The sequence below is a fragment of the Dipodomys spectabilis genome, unplaced genomic scaffold (genome assembly GCF_019054845.1).
Source record: "Dipodomys spectabilis isolate Male_0828 unplaced genomic scaffold, ASM1905484v1 ptg000422l, whole genome shotgun sequence".
NCBI classification, from domain to species: Eukaryota; Metazoa; Chordata; class Mammalia; order Rodentia; family Heteromyidae; genus Dipodomys; species Dipodomys spectabilis.
In genome coordinates, this window is record NW_024871099.1 from 3,366,563 (window position 1) to 3,387,429 (window position 20,867).

A 20,867-nucleotide genomic window follows, 5' to 3' on the forward strand; every position below is an offset into this window, starting at 1 on the left:
AAAGCCAGCCCAGGCAGAAAAGTCCGTGAGAGGGGCTGGGAAGGTGGCTCAGTGGTAGAGTGCTTGCCTTGCATTCATGAGGCCCTGGGTTTGATTCCTCAGCACCATATAAGCAGAAAAAGCCAAAAGTGGGTGCTGTGGCTCAAGTGGTAGAGCGCTAGCCTTGAGGTGAAGAGCTGAGGGACAGCACCCAGGCCTAGAGTTCAGGCCCCACAACCGACCAAAAAAAAAGTCCGTGAGACTCTTATCTCCAATAAACCATTAGAAAACCGGAAGTAGCTCTGTGGCTCAAGTGGTAGAGCACTAGCCTTGAGCTGAAGAGCTGAGGGACAGTGCCTGGGCCCAGAGTTCAAGCCCCACAACCAACAACAAAAATTTGAGAAACAAACTGTAGGCATAGTTCAGTTGGTAGAGCACTAGCCAGTGAGTAAAAGCATCAGGTATCAAGTTCGAGTTCTGGTCTCAGACAAAAAAAAAATATTTTTTTTTGAGAAATAGAGAAGTGCACTTGGAAAACTTTGAAGAAAAACGATTTATTTATTTATTTTTGTTTATGTGGTATCAAGGAATAGGGCCTTATGCACTCTAGGCAAGCACTCTACCACTAAGCCACATTCCCAGCGCTGGAAAACTCTTTAGCACCAACTTAAATCTTACCCTCAGGTGATGATGACTCATTATTTTGGAGTCTTTAAAAAAAAAAAAAAAAAATTCCTAGGGCTGAGAAGGTGGCTCAGTGGTAGAGTGCTTGCCCTTACATGCATGAGGCCCTGGGTTCAATTCCTCAGCACCACATAAACTATAGAAAAAGCCGGAAGTGGCGCTATGACTCAAGTAGTAGAATGCTAGCCTTGAGCTGGAGAGCTGTGGGACCGTGTCCAGGCCCCGGAGTTCAGGCCCCAAGACCGGCAAAAAAAAAAAAAAAAAAAATTCTAGCTGGGCTCTAATGGCTTATACCTGTAATCCTAGCTACTCAGGAGGCTGAGATTTGAGGATCACAATTCAAAGCCAGCCCAGCCAGAAAAGTCCCTGTGAGACTCATCTCCAATTAACCACTCATAAACTGGAAGTGAGCCGGGCACTGTGGCTCACACCTGTAATCCTTGCTACTCAGGAGGTTGAGGTCTGAGGATCTTGGTTCAAGGCCAGCCCGGGCAAGAAAGTCTGTGAAACTCTTATCTCCAGTAAACCACCAGAAAACCAGAAGTGGCACTGTAGCTCAAGTGGTAGAGCACTAGCCTTGAGCTGAAGAGTTGAGGGACTGCACTCAGTTCAAGCCCCACGACCGACAAAAAACAAAACAAAACAAAAAAAACTGGAAGTGGCACTGTGGCTCAAGTGGTAGAGAGGTAGCCTTAAGCACAAAGAGGCTCAGGGACCATGCCTACGCCCCAAGTTCAAATTTCACAACTGACAGAAAAATCCTGTGTCTGTTGATATATACAATTAGTATCATGACCATATTCTGTATGGTAATTTATCTTTGAATTTAGGACCCCACCTTTGCTAGGCTGGTGCTCTATCACTTCAGCCATACCTCCAGTTCTTTTTACTTCCGTGATTTTTTTTTTCAGATAGAGTCTAAGACCTCTTGCCCAGCCAGCCTAAACTACAATCCCCCTATTAATGGTTCCTGCAGAGCTGGGGTTTTTTAAAGAGTGCTCCTACCACACTGTGTTTTGGAGTTTCACTAACTTTTTGTCTGAGCTAGCTTCAAAATCACGACTCTCCCCACCTCTACATCTTCCTGAGTTGCTAGGGTTACAGGTTTGAACTATTGTATCTGATAGTTTTTTAAGTTTTTTTTTTTTTTCCGGTCATGGGGCTTGAACTCAGGTCCTGGGTCCTGTCCCTGAGCACCTTTTGCTCAAGGCTAGTGCTCTACCACTTGAACCATAGGCACCACTTCCAGCCTTTTCTGTTTATGAGGTACTGAAGAATTGAACCCAGGGCTTCATGCATGCTAGGCAAGCACTCTACCTCTAAGCCCAATTTTTTTAGTTTTTAATGTGAACACGTTAATCTTGTTGTATGCCTTACAAATATTTACCAGGATGTTGTTTGTGCTTTAATTCTGTTCAGAGTAGAGTTTTATTTACTTACTTAAAGCATTTCATCCTTTTTAGTTTTTTTTTCCTTTTATTTTTGGAAAGGTTCTCTCAACTCTGAAGATGAAAGAATCAGTCTCCTACATTTTATGTTCTAACTAATTTTTACTTTTTAGAAATAATGACATTAACTATACTGTTTTTTTTAGACATTTGCTATATTAGATAACTTCAGAAAAAACATTGAGGTAGAAGAGCGGGAGTCTGTACCCCACCAGGTCATTGCGGTCGGCGTTCACTGGAGCCGACACATAGAACACCTGGTCCAGGAGTTCCTGAATGACCCATACATTGTGATCACAGCCCCCGAGGAGGCTGCACTCTATGGCAGCGTCCAGCAGGTGATTGGGGTGGGCTGGCGAGCACCAGCAGCCACCTGTGTTCTATAAACTGTCCTCTTCCATGGTTGACCGCGCAGTGAATTTTGATTATGGCTTAGGTATAAAACCTAGGAACACTTGGAACATTAAAAAATCTTGCTGGAATGTTTAAGATCCATAATCAGCTCAGGGTATTTGCCAATCTAAAATAAAGTATGTCCTTCAGATCAATGCTGAAGTCCCCTTTGCTGCAGTGTTTGAGAGGTATGTTGTATGTGGATGGGTGGATGTGTGTTTGTGTGCATGTTTGTGCACATGTGACTGTACATGCTTGTCCATGGTGGAAAAGATTGGAAATGTAAGCTTTTGTCTATGTTTAGAATGTGATGTAATGAGCAGCTACCCTTGGGGGAGGGGGAAGGGAGTTAAGCTGTGACAGACGGCTCTAGTTGCCTTTAACTGTACACAGAGCTAAGTGACCAAACTTCTTGTTTTGATTTGAAAAAGTGCATTGTTTTCTTGTCCCTCCCTTCAGTGAAACATTACCCTTTGGTGGGCCTTTTCATGTGAACACATGTTTTCTAGGACCAAAATCTAAGGACTAATTTTAAATGGAAAACATTCCACTTTTGTAATTTGTCTTAAATTATTTTATATATAATTAATCTAGTTATAAGAGAAACTGGTGCTTTCATTTAGTTATAAGAGAAACTGGTGCTTTCATTTGTATTTCCCTTGTTACTGTGAAAGACTTTATTATGTTCACAGTTTGTTGCAATAGCCACTTTCTTGGGAGAAAGCTTGAGTGTAAAGCCATTTGCAAAAGGCTTTGTCATACTCATTTTAATATGCTCCAGTTTTTGTTAAGATCTTTTTACAAAAAATCTCCTTGCTCTGTATTCTCTTGCCCAGGTAGTCCATCTTTGCCTGGAATGTGAGAAAACCTCGACTTTACTCCAAGTTCTTGATTTTATGCCAAGTCAGGCCCAGAAGACCTTGATCTTTACCTGCTCTGTAGCTGAAACAGAAATAGTGTGTAAGGTGAGCCCAGCTCCATGGTAAAACATACTCACAAGTGGCTGGATCTCAGGCAGTCAGAGTGTCTTTGAAACAGTCAGCTATGTGGCTTAGGTACAGCCTCTCAAGTTTATCTACCAATGGGAAAGGAGGTGGGCTGTAGAGAAGGTTGGCACCAAAGAAGGAGCCACACAGGTGGCCATGCCTTTCAATGGAAACAGGAGCGTGAAAGCATCTAGTAGATGAAGAAATGTCATTGGTATGTGTGTGTGTGTGTGTGTCTGTGGGTCTGTATCTGTATGTGTGGTGGGGGGAGATGGGAAGGCTTGACCTGGGCTTAAACACAGCTCCTTGTGCTGTTCCTGGGTTTTTAAATTTCTTTTCTCACAACTAGCATTGGGAGTTCCAGATGTAGCTTGGGTATGCCTCTAGTCAGGTTTGCTGGCCTGGCCTGGCCTTCCTTTTCTTTTTTGCCAGTCCTGGGCCTTGAACTCAGGGCCTGGGCACTGTCCCTGAGCTTCTTTTGCTCAAGGCTAGCTAGCACTCTACCACTTGAACCACAGTACCACTTCCAGATTTTCTGTCTCTGTGGTACTGAGGAATCAAACCCAAGGCTTTATGCATCCTAGGCAAGCACACTACCACTAAGGATTCCCAGCCATCTAGTCAGGCTTGTAACTGGTTACTTACAGAAATTTTCTGTCTGAAATGAATTATAGCTAGGATTACGGGTGTGAGCCACAAATGCCCAGCAGAAATGCCAAGTTCTATATGCTTTAAGAAGATAGCCATACTGTGGCTCAAGTGGTAGAGCGCTAGGCTTGAGCTGAAGAGCTGAGGGACAGCGCCCAGGCCCAGAGTTCAGGCCCCACGACCGGACCCAAAAAATAAAAAAGAAGATAGCCATAAAGGTCACTGTCATGTACACCCCAAATATATGAGTTAATGATTGATTCAGTTTAATCTACTTTTGTATACATTTAGGCTAAAATGCAGAAACAAAGCCAAATATAAAATGAAATAATCAAGGCTGGGAATGTGGCTTAGTGGTAGTGTGCTTACCTACCATGCAGGAAGCCCTGGGTTCAATTCCTCAGTACCACAGGAACAGAAAAAGCCAGAAGTGGCACTGTGGCTCAAGTGGTAGAGTGCTAGCCTTGAACAAAAGAAGCTCAGAGACAGTGTCCAGCCCTGAGTTCAAGCCCCAGGACTGGCAATAAAAAAAATATGAAATAATCAGTGGTACTTGTCCTGTTTGCTATAAAGATCTAAAAGTTACCTGTTGGCATTCCACAGATCTGGTGTATCCATGTGCACGTTCAACATCTGTGCATGCATTTGCATGTGCACCAGTAGCTCACATCTGTAATCCTAGTCACTAAGGTGGCTGAGATCTGATGATTGTTTTTTCAAAGCCAACCATCCAGGAAAATCCTTGAGATTCTTATCTCCGATTAACCAGCATAAAAGCCAGAAGTGGATGTGTGGCTCAAGAGGCAGAGCATCAGCCTTGAGCAAAAAAGCTCAGGGATAGTATCCAGGCCCTGAGTTCAAGCCCAAATACTAGCACCCAGAAATAAAATGGAAACAGATTTAGCAAAATAATGTTTCAACCTTGAACAAGTTTGTAGGTAAAAATTACGGATTTTTGGAAATTGGGCTGTTTGTGTTGAAGAGGTGTCTTATCCATGAGAGATCCTGGGTCACGGAGGTGGGACTTCCAGGTCGTGTGATGTCAGTCACACTGGCCATACCTGGTGGAGGCAGTTGGCCACGGGCCTGACCATGACTGGCCTCTTTTGTTATCATCTTTAGGTAGTAGAAAGCAACTCAATATTTTGCTTGAAAATGCACAAAGAGCTTGTTTTTAACTTAAAAAGTGTCTTAGAACAGTGGAAGAAGAAATTGAGTTCTGGTTCTCACATTGTATTAGGTAAGTAAGTGTTTTGATTTCTACTTACAGGTAGACGATGCTAAGGCCATAGTATCAGCACTGAATTTATGTATCTCATTTTATCTCAGATTTTTTAATAATGACTTCAAAATGAAAATTAACCTCGAGTTTCTCATGTTGAGGTAATTCTAGGTGCACTTCTCCAACCAAGTTCACCTTGCTCTAGATAAAATCCACATGAATATATCCTTGTATATATGTGCAGAATTAAACATGGTCAGAATTAAGATTCCTGTTATAGATATAAAGTCAAATACACACAATAAATGAAAAATACATAGCCTAGGCTATGGGTATGGGTGACTCACACTTGTCATCTTAGCTACCTAGATGGCTGAGATCTGAAGATAGCAGTTCAAAGCCAGCCTGGGCAGGAAAATCTGTGAAACTCTTAACTTCTAGTTAATAGCCAAAAAGTGAGAAGTGGAGTTGTGGCTCAAGTGTTAGTCCACTAGCCTTGAGCACAAAAGCTCAAGACAGGGCTGGGAAGGTGGCTCAGTGGTAGAGCACTTGTCTTGCATGCATGAGGCCCTGGGTTCGATTCCTCAGCACCACATAAGCAAAAAGAAAAAAGCCGGAAGTGGCACTGTGGCTCAAGTGGTAGAGCGCTAGCCTTGAGCTGAAGAGCTGAGGGACAGCGCCCAGGCCCAGAGTTCAGGCCCCATGACTGGACCCCTCCCCCTCCCCCAAAAAAGCTCAATACAGCACTCAGGCCTTGAGTTCATAAAGAAATGCCCCCCCCCCAAAAAAAGAAATGCCCCCCCCACACACACACAAAAGCTAGATTTATGATAAAAAAAAAGGCATTTCCATGGAAGTGGCGCTACGGTTCAAGCGGTAGAGAGCTGGCCTTGAGCTGAAGAGCTAAGGAACAGCACTCAGGCCCAGAGTTCAAGCCCCACAACTGACAAAAATAAAGGCATTTCCAAGCTTAAAAAGAGGTCACTTTCAACGTCGGTGCGGGGGGGGCGGGGGGGGGGAGGAGGAGAGGGATTGGGATTGGGGGGGGAGGGGGGAGGCTGGGAAGGGAGGTGAAGGGTAAACAAAGGAGGCTGCAATGCTTGGTAAGAAATGTACGCATTATCCTGCCCATGTAATTGTAACCCCTCTGTACAGTATGTTCACAAATAAAATTAAACTTAAAAAAAAAAAAAAAAGCCGGGTGCCGGTGGCTCACGCCTGTAATCCTAGCTACTCAGGAGGCTGAGATCTGAGAATCGCGGTTCAAAGCCAGCCCGGGCAGAAAAGACCGTGAGACTCCTATCTCCAATAAACCACTAGAAAACCGGAAGTGGCGCTGTAGCTCAAGTGGTAGAGCGCTTGCCTTGAGCTGAAGAGCTGAGGGACAGCGCCCAGGCCCAGAGTTCAAGCCCCATGACCGACAAAAAAAAAAAAAAAGAGGTCACTTTCTATGGAATTTAATCAGTGGGCTGTAGAATTTGGTGGGGTGGGAGATGTAAAAAAAAGTCACATCTAAAAAAAAAATGCAGGAGTACAGGTAGCTTACTGGTAGAGGCTTTTAGCTCCATTATACTAAGCAAGTTCAGAAAACTTGAACTCATGGTAACGTAAGCAAATCCTCTTCCCCAGCCTCTACTGACGACTGCATCCCACTCCTGGCCATCACCGACGCCACGTGCGTGGTGCACTTCAGCTTCCCCGCCTCTCCCAAGGTTTTTGGTGGACGTCTTTATTGCATGTCTGATCATTTTCAAAGTTTTACTCAACAGGTTTGATCCTTTTTTTAAAAAATTCTCTTCAGTATAGTGACAAATTCAGAGCCCACGGTTTCACTGAGTTTGATCTGGATAATCTCTTGGTTCCCTTACTTACCCCCCACCCACTTGTAAGGGTTCATCGGTAGAGTGTGGAGATAAAAAAACCAAGTCTGTCTTGTTGCTGACGGAGAGGAATGCTAGCCACGCAGTAGGTGTCCTGCGCTACTTGGAGCGAGCAGATGCCAAAATACCATCGGAGTTATACGAGTTCTGTGCAGGGGTCTTGGAAGCCAAAGAGGACAAGAAAGCCAGAAGACCGCTCTGTAAACACCTGAAGGCTTTCGGCTTCTGCAAGTAAGTCAGTGCTCTTGGTCTAAAACTGAAGGATGGTGTACAGTTAAATTGACAGATGGGAAGTTTACAGCCTGGCATCACTCATGCCTGCCCCTAGTGGCCAGCCCCCAGCCTTGAGGGAGCAGGCATGGGCCCTGCGGTAACTGTTCACTGACAACGTGTGCATTCTCCTTTTTCCATTTTTCAAATCTTCATGTATTAATTGCACATGTTAACAGGACTCAGTGTGCTACTTCCATACGTGCATGTGTATGCTCTGACCAAATTTCTATCGCCCTCCCATAAACCCTTCCTAGCCTCTAGTAATTGTATCTTACTTTTTGATGAACTTTGTTTCTCATAACAGGGTTTCCTCCGGTTCCATCTACTTTGCTGTAAATAACATTTAATTCTGCGTGGCTGAAGAGAACCACACTGTATTACTATGCATTTCATTTTCTTTCCCTGTCTGTATATTGGTGGTACTTGGGCTCTTTTTTTTTCTCATTGTTTTGCTCATTGTTGATGGCTGTCTAAATGGAATTGCAGTGTGTATTCTTGTGTCAACATCTGTGACATCTGTCTATACTGGGTGCACTGACCTTTCCTTAGTTTGTGGCTTGGTGTTGTAGGAAAACATCACGGTGCACACAGTTGCTCACCTGGTGATGGCCTGTGGGACTTAGTCTAGGCTGTTGTGTCTGGAATCGCGTTGAACACTTACAGTCTGCACATCTTCCTAGAGAGGTATGTGCCCACTCCTGTAGGCAGTCTGAGCAGGAGCAATGAGCGAATGCAAACTGTCTGTGTCCGCACCACCTCTGGAGCAGTCTAGTTCAATCGGCGTGTCTGGTGACACAGTGGATGGTCAGCTCTTGTTTGTTTTTGAAGGACTTGCGTTGACGTCCTTTTCCCATTTTAAAAATGCCTATGGAGCTAGATGCCATTGGCTCATGACTATCATCCTAGCTACACAAGAGGCTTAGATCTGAAGATCATGGTTTGAAGCTAGCCAAGGCAGAAAAGTCCATGAGACTCTTAACATGCGACAAACTACGTAGAAAAAGCCAGAAGTAGAGCTGTGGCTCAAAGAGTAGGGTGTCACCCTTGAGCTCAGAGAAGCTCAGGGACAGCGCCCAGGTCCTGAGTTCAAGCCCCAGAACTGACACACACACAAAAACATTGTAGAACACTTTTTCACCCGTTTATAACTTGATAGTATCCTGTGGGTACTTAATATTTAAGGTGAGTTGAATAAACCTCTAATTTCAGTTCAGACTTACTTCTTTTTTTCCTACTTTTAAAATCTGGTCATATTTTTCAGAGACAAAAGGGTATGTCCTGATCGACACTATGTCAGTACAGAGCTGGACATGCCAAGGAAGTTGTCTGACCAGGCTCTGCCAGTGTATGGGTACATCCAGGTACGTTCTGTTACGACCCTTTATCCCCCAGGGATTTTCTTTTCATTTTGGTGGTGTGGGGGTTTGAACTTACGGCCATGCTTGCTAGGCAGAGATGTTCTACTGCTTGAGCCATGCCTTGAACTCCAGGCCTTTTTGCTTTCATTCCTTTTTGATCAAGCTTTTTACCCATCCAACCTGGAGAACGATCCTCTTGTTTATACTTTCTGTATATGTCTGGAATGACAGGCATGTAACTACATGTTCCATTTTATTATTTTTTTGCCAGTCCTGGGGCTTGAACTCAGAGCCTGGGCATTGTCCCTGGCTGCTTTGGCTCAAGGCTGGCACTTTCCCACTAGAGCCACAGCCCCACTTCCAGCTTTTTCTGTTTATGTGGTACCAAGGAATCAAACCCAGGGCTTCCTTCATGTTAGGCAAGCACTCTCCCACTAAGCCATATTCCCAGCCCTCCATTTTATTTTTAAATATGATTTTGTTATTAAGGTGTTGTACCAGGGGGTTACCATTTCTTAAGTCAGGTAATGAGAACAATTCCTTTTGAATAATGTCACCCCTTCCTTTGTGTTCCCCCGCTTTCTCCCTCCCATTCAGCTTTTAATTTTATTTGTTTTTTTGTTGGTTATGGGGCTTGAACTCAGGGCCTGGGCACTGTCCCTGAGCTCTTTTGTCCAAGGCTAGTACTCTACCACTTTGAGCCACAGAGCCATTTCCAGTTTTCTGGTGGTTAAATGGAGATAATTGTCTCATAGCCTTTCTTGCCCAGGCTGGTTTTGAGCTGTGACCCTTAAATCTCAGTGTCCTGAGTAGCTAGGATGATAGGTGTGAGCCACCAGTGCCCGGAAGCTTTTATTTTTAATCAGTTGGGTGGTGTCTTATGAACTTTTTTGCCCAGACTGGCCTTGAACTTTAATCTTTCCATTCTCTGTCTGGTGAATAGTTAGGATTCTAAGTGTGCACTACAGCATCTAGCTCTGCTCATTTTCTTTTCTTTTCTTTTTTTTTTTTTGGGGGGGGGGTCCGGTTGTGGGGCCTGAACTCTGGGCCTGGGCGCTGTCCCTCCGCTCTTCAGCTCAAGGCTAGCGCTTTACCACTTGAGCCACAGCGCCACTTCCGGCTTTTTTCTTTTTGCTTATGTGGTGCTGAGGAATCGAACCCAGGGCCTCTTGCATGCAAGGCAAGCACTCTACCACTGAGCCACCTTCCCAGCCCCGCTCTGCTCATTTTCATCAAACTGTTTTAAGTAGTAGACTCTTAGTACAATGTAATTATAACTTCTACTACCCAATATTAACATACTACCATTAATCTGATAATAGGAATGACCCTTAGAGATTGTTATTTTAGAACCCCAGTTTATATATACAACCAAAACCAGCTTCTGTAAATGAGTAACAATGTAGGATTTTTTTTCTAATTATATATTTTACAGTTATTTTCATTTAGAGGTAGTTAAAAAACAATGCAGTATTGGATGTGTGATTCAAGTTGTAGAGTGCAAGCACCAGGTCACGAGTTCAATCTGTAATACTGCTTTAAAAAGATACAGCGATTGGGGCTGGGAAGGTAGCTCAGTGGTAGAGTGCTTGCCTTGCATGCCTGAGGCCCTGGGTTCGATTCCTCAGCACCACATAAGCAAAAAGAAAAAAGCCGGAAGTGGCGCTGTGGCTCAAGTGGTAGAGTGCTAGCCTTGAGCTGAAGAGCTGAAGGACAGCGCTCAGGCCCAGAGTTCAGGCCCCATGACGGACCCCCCCAAAAAAAAAAAAAAGATTTTCTTTCAAATCCTTTGTTTGTTTTTTTTTAAGTGCCAGTCCTGGGGCTTGAACTTGGGGCCTGGGTGCTATCCCTGAGCTTTTTTTTTTTTTGTCCATCATGGGGCTTGAACTGGGCCTGGGTGCTGTCCCTTAGCTCTTCAGCTCAAGGCTAGCACCCTAGCACTTGAGCCACAGCGCCACTTCTGGCTTTTTTCTGCTTATGTGGTGCTGAGGAATTGAACCCAGGGCCTTACGCATGCGAGGCAAGCAATCTACTATTGAGCCAAATTTCCCAGCCCATCCCCTGAGCTTTTCTGCTCAAGGCTGGTTGCTCTGCTTGAGCCACACTGGCATTTCCAGCTTTTTGGTGATAAATTAGAGATGGTCTCATAGACTTTACTACTTGGGCTGGCTTCTCAAACTGTGATCCTCAGATCTCAGTCTCCTGTGTAGTGAGAATTAGAGGCATGAGCCATTGGTGCTTAGCAAGACTGTAATATTTCTTTTTATTTTTTTTCTTCTTTTTGTCAAGTCATGGAGCTTGAACTCTGGGCCTGGGTGATGTCCCTGAGCTCTTCAGCTCAAGGCTAGCACTCTACCACTTGAGCCACAGCGCCACTTCCAGCCTTTTCTGTTGATGTGGTGCTGAGGAATTGAACCCAGGGCTTCGTGCATGCTAGGCAAGCCCTCTACAATTAACCCACATTCTCTACCTGAGAAGAATCTTTTTTTTTTTTTTTTTGGTGGGGGAGTGTTGGTGTTGGTTGTGGGGCTTGAACTCTGGGCTCTGTCCCTCAGCTCTTCAGTTAAAGGCTAGTGCTCTACCACTTGAGCCACAGTGCCACTTCTGGTTTTCTGGTTGTTAATTGGAGATAAGAGTCTCATGGACATTCCTGCCAGAGCTGGCTTTGAAGCACGATCCTCAGATCTCAGTCTCCTGAGTAGCTAGGATTACAGGTGTGCGCCATCAGCTCCCAACAAGACTGTAATATTTCTGAATATGGTAAAGGTTTCTTCTGTTATGGTATCTGGCCTTTGTGGCTAATTTTCAACCTGTTTGCATATGAGTTCTTAGGTCAGGCAGATGAAATGTGCACATGTGTGATTTAAACATTTTCTGCTGTTTCAGATAATACCTTCTTACATTTCAAATGCAACAAATTACTTTGGTCGTATTATTGATAAACATGAGGATCTTTATGTCACTCTGAAGGCAGAAATGAATGAGTATTTTAAGGATTCTAGTAATAAAGTAGCTGTTGAAAAGGTGGAGAACTTGGGATTGTATGGCTTGGAAGAGAAGACATTTTTTCACAGGTACAGCACTATTCATCGGTGACACATGAGGCAACTTAAGCTGTGTGGAACACTTATTTTCACCACACACAGTGAGGCTTGATCCACTGGCTTCTGACACCGAATACTCACACTCCAGCTGTCCACCAGGCCACCACTCCACCTTGTTTAATTTCTACCAAGTTCCCGTCAGATGGGCATTTTATAGGCAAGCCCGCTGAGCTGTGGCCGTGCCAGTGAGGGGTCTTGGGCAGGCAGTGTATACAGCAGGTGCCACTCAGGCTTGAGTCAGAGTCCTCAGAACTTTGCTGTGTTCATTTGTATTCGTTTTCCTGATGAAGGGATTGAGCCCATTCGAACCACCTGTGAGTCATATAGATAGTCCATCACTGAAGGCTTTCCAAGGTCTTCATTTGTTCAGTTCCACCGCAGAGCACACCTGTGTGGTGCAGCTACATTTTTGCGTGTTTTCCATGTGCTGGGTAGGTTGAGGCAGAGATGACTTCCTCTTGGAACTTCTGCTCATGTAATGGCCTGCCGTTCTCCAGAGTTCAGGTGCTGGAGACAAGCCAGAAGGAAGACGCAGGAGGCCTGGGGAGCATCCTTGTGACCTTCTTGGATGAAGGCAGGACGGGGCTGGTGACAAAGGACCAGCTCTTGAGCCTCCCGGAAAACTTCCGCACACTGCCCCCACAGGCTGTGGAGTTCATTGTGTGCCGAGTAAAACCTGCCGATGGTGAGATGGAATGGAATCCTAAGGTGACTGATTGTCTCTTTCCCTCTTCCGTCGATTAGGAGGATATGTTTAACCCCAAATGCACCCAGATTACACATTGTCTGAACTTATTTCATATGTCCACATACAATGAGGCTTTTTTTGAGGTAAGGGTCTGGAAGAGGGGAGGTTTCAACTTGTATTGCCCAGACTGGTCTTGAATTCCTAGCCTCACATGATTCTCCTGCCTCAGTTTCTCACATGGCTTGGACTGCCTGAGAGTTAAGTGGGGATGCAGGCCCCACAGCCCCAGCACCCCGGGGGAGCAGCTTCATTGTCCCATGTCCTTGGGTGTTCAGGGAAGTAAATGCCATTTGACAGGGTGCATCGTCCACATGGGGACACGTTCAGAATCTGGGGTCTGAGGGTCCCATCTCCCACCAGCCCCTGGGCCTCTCTGGCAAGAGCCCTAGGGCAGGTTCCTGAACCTCTCTGCACTTGTCCTCACTCAAGCCCCACTGCTACCAAACCAGAATTGTTTATGAGTTATCTTGGTCTGTCAACCAAAAAGCACACAATAAGCCAGGTGGCTCATGTTTGTAATTCTGGCTGCTCAAGAGAGTGAGGTATATAGGATCCCTGGGCAGGAAAGCCCCTGAGACTCTTATCTCCAATTAACCACCAAAAATCAAGAAGTGGAGCTGTGGCTCAAGTGGTAGATCACCAGCCTTAAGTCAAATTGCTAAGGGATAACATCCAGGCCCTGAGTTCAAGCCTCAGTAACATCACACGTGTATGTACACGTGTGCACATGCACACACACGCGCACATGCACACACAGCTTGCAGTGTCTCTGCAATCCATAGCCACATGTCCTTGCACAGATAAGATTTGGCACAGGTTCCATGGAAGGAATCTAGCTCTTCCTGCCTCCTTCCGGCATTTCAATCCATCTCCACACAGGAATCAACCCTCAGCCATAACCTTTAACTACAGGCTCCTACCAGCAAGTTCTAGATAGCAGCAGAGACAGCCACCATGTGTCAATCACCATCACTTTTCACCAGGCTGAATAACTGTACCTCACACTATATCTGGAATCATCAAAATCAACTTGATTTGGTGGTTCATGCCTGTAATCCCAGCTCCTCAGGAGGATGAGGTCTGAGGATTATGGTTCAAAGCCAGCCCAAGCAGACAAGTCTGTAAGAGACTTAGCTCCAATTAACTAACCATCAAAAGCCAAAAGTAGAGATATGACTCAATTGGTAGGGTGCCACAGTCTTGGGCAAAAATGCTGAGAACCAGGCACTGGTAGCTCATGGCTGTAATCTAGCTACTCAGGAGGCTGAGATTTGAGGATCAAGGTTCAAAGGCAGCCCAGGAAGGAAAGTCCTTGTCCAATTAACCACAAAAAGCTGTCATGGAGCTGTGGCTCAAAAGTGGTAGAACACTAGCCCTGAGAAACAAAAGCTCAGGGACAACGTCCAGATCCTGAGTTCAAGGACTGGCTAAAAGAGCCAGAGGTGGATCTGTGAGTCAAGTGGTAAAGCACCACCTCATTCATGCCCAGTGCTACCCCCACTGAGGGATGGGGCTCCGTGACCCCCCCCCCCCGCCCCTCCGTGATGGAGCCGCCTATAGACAGATCAGGCAGCATAGGCAGAATACAGAAGGTAGGTTTAGGGGTGTGAGGACTTGGTTATAGTGGGGTTTGAACTCAGGGCTTCTTGCTTGCTAGGCAGGCAGTGTACCACTTGAGCTGTTCCTCCTGCCCTTTTTGCTCCTTTTTTCCCCCAGGCCCACGTAGACTGCCATCCTATGTATAGTTCCTGCAATTGCTGAGGAGACAGGGATAAAGTATCACACCCCAGCTTTCTCCACTGAAATGGAGTTTTAGTAACTTTTTTTTTTTTTTTGTTAGTCATGGGGCTTGAACTCTGGGCTTGGGCACTGTCCCTGCATTCTTCAGCTCAAGGCGAGTGCTCTACCACTTGAGCCACAGTGCCACTTCCAGCTTTCTAGTGTTTTTTATTTTTTATTTCTATTTATTTTTGTTTTTTTGGTTCCGGTCGTGGGGCCTGAGCTCTGGGCCTGGGTACTGTTCCTCAGCTCTTCAGCTCAAGGCTAGCGCTCTACCACTTGAGCCAGAGCACCCCTTCTGGCTTTTTTTTTTTGTTTTTTGCTTATGTGGTGCTGAGGAATCGAACCCAGGGCCTCAGGCATGCAAAGCAAGCGCTCTACCACTGAGCCACCTTCCCAGCCCTCTAGTGTTTTTTATTGGAGATAAGAGTCTCACAGACTTTCCTGCCCGGGCTGGCTTTGAACCGCAATCCTCAGATCTCAGCCTCCTGAGTAGCTAGGATGACAGGCATGAACCACTGGCACCCAGCCTTAGGAACATTTTTTTCTTGATGTGACCTGAAACTATGATCCTCCTGGTCTCAGCCTCCTACATCACTGGGTAAGAGAAGCATGCCACTGTGCCCTGCTGACTAGCTAGCTTGAGGCCTGACTAGTCTCACCCCGTCAGCTCCATACCGCACTTCTTGGGTGGCGAGGACCCAAGTATGAGCCACCGGGCCCAGCCTGCAAAGAGGTATTTTGTTAAAGCTGCAGATTACATTAAGTGCTTTTTTTTTCAGGTTACTAGGTACATTCATCATAAAATTGTTGGAAAATTGCATGATGCAAAAGTAGTGTTGGCTCTGGGGAATACTGTTTGGATTGACCCAATGGTAAGTGTGAAGTTTCCTTAAAATCTCCTAAAATGATGCCTGTTCTTCTTCAGTAACTGTTGGCTTCCAGAACTGGAGGCAGATTTGGGTTGTGTTGGAGGAGGTGTTGTTCATACATAGGTGTTGCTCATGAGTTTTGTTGTGGGGTTTTGTTGTTTGATGGATTATCTTAAGCCGTGGCCCAGTACATACGTGTGTGTGTGTGTGTGTGTGTGTGTGTGTGTGTGTGTGTGTGTGTGTGTGTGTGTGTGTGTGTGTGTGTGTGGTACACACTCCCACACAAGTGTCACAAAGGTGTTCTTTAGATGCAGCAGTTCTACTTCCACCTTTTCAAGTGTTGATTTCACAGCTGGCAGGCCCCGCCCGAGTCAGTGCCCGCTATGTGTCCCTCCGATCTAGACTGTAAATGAGCCTAAAGACATGTGCCATGCTCGGTGATGCCTAGAGTTCTATCTCAGAGCACCCAAAGATAAAAGATACCTTTTGATGTGTTTATGCTGGTCAGTGGGGCTTGAACTCTAGGCCTGGGCATTGTCCCTTAGCTCTTTCACTAAAGGCTGGCTCTCTACCACTGAAGCCACAGCTCCAGCTTTTTGTTTGTTGACTACAAATAAGTCTCCTGGACTTCTTGCCTAGTTTGGCTCATGATCCTCACATCTCACCCTCCTGAGTAGCTAGGATAACAGGCACGAGCCAACAACATCTAGCTCAAAGATAGCCTTTTATATCCTCACTTTCTCATCTGCTCACTACCTGCTCCTTGCTAGTAGTGCAGGTGTCAGGTTACCTCTGTGACCCAAGCAGATGAGGTCCTGCCTGGGGCTGATGGGGCACCAGATTGCACTGCTGCGGATTCTTAGTTGACTAAATTTCATGTAAATTGAAATGGATGAGAAAGTTGTGGTCGCAGAAAAGGAAAACAGGAAATGGTCTGAAACACAGAAAGGGGAAGGCCCTTTTTATAGAGGTGAAACAGTTGAGTAAGAATCTTGAAAACAGAACATTGAATGTGGTTCCACCAGTCCAGACTGGCGTGGGTATGGATTTTATCCCAGGAGTTGACCCCACACTTCATGTGCCTGTGCCGTGTCCCCTCCGCTGTGAAATGAGCATTTGCTGTAGTGGCAACCTGCTCAGCAGGACTCCTAAAAATGTCCTTTCCCACTCATGCTTCAAGGTGCATGTTACAAAACTTCCAAACCTGAAAACTTCCATCATTGATTATAATGTTCGTGCAGAGATTCTGTCCACGGGGATGGGCATCGATAATTCAGAACACGTGCAAAAACTGAAATTGCTCTGCAAGGGAACGGACATGCCGGCTTGTGATGGTGGCCTCGGCCAGACCACGTAAGGAAGTGCCTTTCTTTGTCTCCTTTCTCAAGTGTTTGGGTCCTGTGTGTTAAGTTACATGCATCTCTGTGGTGTCTTTGGTTTTTGCCAGTCCTGGGCACTGTCCCTGAGCCTTTTTGTGCTCAAGGCTAGCACTCCACTTGAACCACAGCACTCTACTTGAATCCCAACAGCAAGCCAGGATGGGGGTTCCCTTGCTTGCATTCTGACTGCTTGGGACTCCCTTACCCTGTGTTGTCCATCTCTGGCATCCCAGCCAGTCTGGAGGGGGGGAGGGGTTCTGAAAACCCAGCACTGGGTGGCGCTTTGTCATCTGCCATGTGCCTGCTGCAAAGGCAGAGGCTGGCAAAACTGGGCGGCTTGCCTTCCTGCAAACAGAGCACTGGGCGGCACTTTCTTTGTCATCTGCCCTTAAGTCACCAGCCATGGAGGGCTGCCTGTGGAGGTGGTGACCGAGCCCAGCCATGAGTGCCTTTGGGATCCTCCTGAGGTCAGTGCTAACCCAGGGCCTCTTGGTCTAGGGTGACTTCCCCAGAGAAAGAGGCTGCTGCTGCATCTGGGGCTCAGCAGGAGGATGCGCAAGCGCCAGGGAAGTCCAGCTCCAGCTCCATGACTGACTCCGCTCACCACAGTCCAGGTTTGTACTTGTTACTGAAAGGACGCTGACTTGAAATCATTAAACCTCACATTTTGGCTCTTGAGATGAAGTAAGATATTGACACAGACTGTTCCATTTTTTGGTGAATCAGTGTTAGAAGATGACATAAGCTGACTTTATCTGTTTCTATTGGTTTTTTTTTAAACACTTTTTTGTATCTGTGACACATAACAAATACCCAGGCAGGCGCGCGTGGATGAGACCCAGCTCCTCAGCGTCCATCTGGCCACTTGTGTCACCGTGTGCCTTGCCGAGTGGGAAGCATGACATAACACTCTTGGGGCTTCTGTCCATCAGGGTGTCTGTGTAAAATTCACATCTAGTATTGCAAGAAGCGATCGCTTGCACATAACTGCTAAGTAGTTATTTTCTGTAACAGGAAGGAGCACAGTTTATGGGGTGGCACTGGGTTGTTTTCCACTTGGGGCTACCGTGATTAAAGCCGCTGTGCCTGTGTCCTTAGACTGGGGGGATGCTAGCTTTAAATGTTTTAGGTTGTGGAGCTTACGTTGTAAGTTCACTGGCTGTGCATGCTGTGGCTGTGCGTGCTGTGGCTGTGCGTGCTGTGGCTGTGCGTGCTGTGGCTGTGCATGCTGTGGCTGTGCTACAGAGTCACATTTAGCAGATCCCAGCAGTAGCTAGGCTTACAGGCGTGAGCCACCAGCGCCTGGCCCCTTCCTCTGCTTTCTTGCTTCATTTTAATGTTTGTTAATGCTTGTTTTTTATGTTAAAATAACATGTTTGTTTTACTAAGTGATACTCATTTTCATTTCTTTGTGATGCTCATTTCATTTCGTTCTTTGCATCTGAATATTTGAACTACCTATTACATTAATGATTCCTCATCTAAAAGTTGCCTACAGTGCCAGAAAGTGTGTGTAAGCCAAGCCTGGTGGTGTATGCTTGCTGTCTCGAAGATGGAAGCAGGAGGGATATGAGTTTTTGAATGTAGCCCCAGGAAAGTTAATGAGACCCAATCTCAAAAACAAATGGATGCCAGGCGCACTGGTGGCTCAAGCCTATAATCCTAGCTTCAGGAGGCTGAGATCTGAGGATCACAATGCAAAGCTAGCCCAGGCAGGAAAGTCCATGAAACTCTTATCTCCAATGAACCACCAGAAAACGAAGTGGTGTGTGGCACAAAGTGGTAGAACAGAAGAGCTCAGGAACAGCGCCCTGCGTTTAAGACCCATGACCAGCACCCGCCCACTCAACAGCAAAAGCTGGACTAGGGGTATAGCTTAAGTGGCCTGGTGCTTGCCCAGGATGTGTAAAGCCCTAGGTTCAGTCCCCAACATTGGGGAAGAAAAGTGTTTTACATACAGATAACCTGTGGGAAAAAGCTGACTTTGAATTTTATACAGAATCTGAATCTGCACCCACCAGAGATGCTTCTGCTAGTGCAACTGCACCTCCACATCAGAAAAGGTATGTCCACCCACGCGGGAACACTTCCTTCCCTCGGCCACAGCCTGGCAAGCATGTCAGGACTTCCCTTCTCTTCTAGCTTACATCCACAAATAAAGTGGTTCCAAAAAGAGGATGTTGTCATCTTAAAGATACAAATACGGGATGTCCGCGATTACAGATGTAAATACTTTCAAGACCGAGTCATTTTCAGGTGGGTCCCGTGGGCAGGTGGGCCATGAGAGGGGCCACGCCCCGTGCTCGGGGCTGACGGCTATCTGTGCGCAGCGCCTCCGTGGGAGACAAGGCGTACCTGGCTGATCTGGAGCTGCAGGCCAACATAGTAAAGGACGACTGCAAGTGCATCATTGAGAGCCATGAGCCCGTTATCACACTGACCAAGGAGAAGAAGGAGCCATGGCGTGGCCTCCTCAAACACAAGGTGAGCCCCCTGGCTGCGGCCGGCCCGCTGCCGTGCCATACCCACCCGCTGAGCTGTACTGTTGTGTTGCACAGAACCCTAACGTGACCTTTGACTTCGACCACTGGGAGGACTGTGAAGAGGACAGCCCCATCGCCAAGGGTGAGACGTGGGGTCCTGAGTGCCTGCCCGCCAGTGAGAGGTTAAAGCAGGGCCCCTTAGAAAGATGCTCTGCTGTGCATCCTACCAGCCCTCGCCCACAGACACACCAGCTCCGCCCCAACTGCCCATGGCACCCAGGTCTCCTATCACAGCAAACAGTGACAATACACACCGCAAGACGGGAAGGGTGTGATCGTTGGTGTAGGCTTAAATTGCTAACGATGTGTGACTCTTCCAGTTGCACATTCTAGAAGCCTGTGGGGCAAAGTGGCCGAGGTGGTGAAGAACAGCAGCAGCTCTTCAGAGGATGCGGGAAGCGAGAGTGAATGAGCTGCGCTGGGAGGTTGAGGAAGCAACTAGTCACGTCAACCTCATTACTGAAGCTTCTTGGGGCACTGGGATAGGTCCTGGTGAGAAACGCAATGTAATTGACTTAAAAATAGGCAAACATTAAAGAAGATGGCCAAAGGAAGGGAGAAGCAAGGTCTGGGAGACCCCAATAATCCCAGTGCTCAGAGGACCGAGGGCAGCCTAGGCGCCATAGGAAAACCCTGCTTTTGTCTGACAAATGCACATCTAGCACATGCTTGCCAGTCCTTTTTTGCTGTGACTGCATTCACGTACTATTGCCTGTGAAGGTGCTGCTTAGAGTGAGTGGACTTTTCCCAAGGACAGCTGCGAGTGGCCTCGGCATGCCCAGGGCTTTTTAGTGGCATGCCCAGGGCTTTTTAGTGGCATGCCCAGGGCTTTTTAGTGGCATGCCCAGGGCTTTTTAGCAGCAGGGCCGCTGGTTCGGGTAACTGCTCCTGAAATCTTGGGCAAACGGGGACAAAGACTTAAGGGATTTGTGGCCAGGTACCAGGGGCTCACATGTGAGGTGCAAAGCCAGCACAAGCAGACAAATCTGTGATACTCTTATCTCCAATTAACCAGCAAAGTGCTGGAAAGTGTAGGAGCATCAGTCCTGATTTGAAACACCAGTACTGGCACAAAAAAGGACCCCATTAATCACCACCAGGAACAGCAGAGTGAGAGCACCTGGAAGCCATTGGCGATTCCTCCTTGGGAGAGGTGAGGAGCTGGAAAGGTCAGATAAGCTGTTGGCGGTTGAAGCCCCATGCGCTTCTCCATTCCACTTTGCCACGTCTCCTGTGTAGCCTGCATGTAAACTTTTACCTATTCTGGCTATGAGCTGTGCGGTCTTGAGATCCCAGCCTCCCGAGTCGCTGCAGTGACACGTGCACCCCACTGCACCCCGCCAGACGTTCTGATTTAATTTTTCCCTATGAGCAAAAACCTGCACCCTTGGTCTCTCTGAGCCTGACCTTCTCCAGGTCCAAATAGAGAAATGGATGAATACTGTGTATGGCACGCTTCTATTTTCTGTACTGCTAATGTGTCTAAAGCACTACTTCCACACTCAGTTGTGACATGACTGCCTTTTGCAGTATTGTTTAAAATAAAAGTTGTTGAGCACTCTTTTCCCCAA

At 46.6% G+C, this 20,867-nt stretch overlaps 1 protein-coding gene across 1 annotated transcript in view; it reads left to right on the forward strand.

Annotated features, from left to right (window-relative positions):
- Tdrd12 (tudor domain containing 12) overlaps positions 1-20,867 on the forward strand; it is a 47,915-nt gene extending 27,048 nt beyond the window's left edge. The window contains exons 17-32 of the mRNA XM_042667759.1: positions 2,258-2,449; positions 3,341-3,469; positions 5,261-5,378; positions 6,990-7,129; positions 7,251-7,471; positions 8,775-8,874; positions 11,758-11,945; positions 12,473-12,683; positions 15,285-15,377; positions 16,555-16,727; positions 17,252-17,367; positions 18,753-18,816; positions 18,896-19,009; positions 19,084-19,237; positions 19,312-19,378; positions 19,617-20,867. Of these exons, the coding sequence (XP_042523693.1) occupies positions 2,258-2,449; positions 3,341-3,469; positions 5,261-5,378; positions 6,990-7,129; positions 7,251-7,471; positions 8,775-8,874; positions 11,758-11,945; positions 12,473-12,683; positions 15,285-15,377; positions 16,555-16,727; positions 17,252-17,367; positions 18,753-18,816; positions 18,896-19,009; positions 19,084-19,237; positions 19,312-19,378; positions 19,617-19,708 (2,172 nt within the window). The 3' untranslated portion in view covers positions 19,709-20,867. The remainder of the gene's footprint in view (positions 1-2,257; positions 2,450-3,340; positions 3,470-5,260; positions 5,379-6,989; positions 7,130-7,250; positions 7,472-8,774; positions 8,875-11,757; positions 11,946-12,472; positions 12,684-15,284; positions 15,378-16,554; positions 16,728-17,251; positions 17,368-18,752; positions 18,817-18,895; positions 19,010-19,083; positions 19,238-19,311; positions 19,379-19,616) is intronic.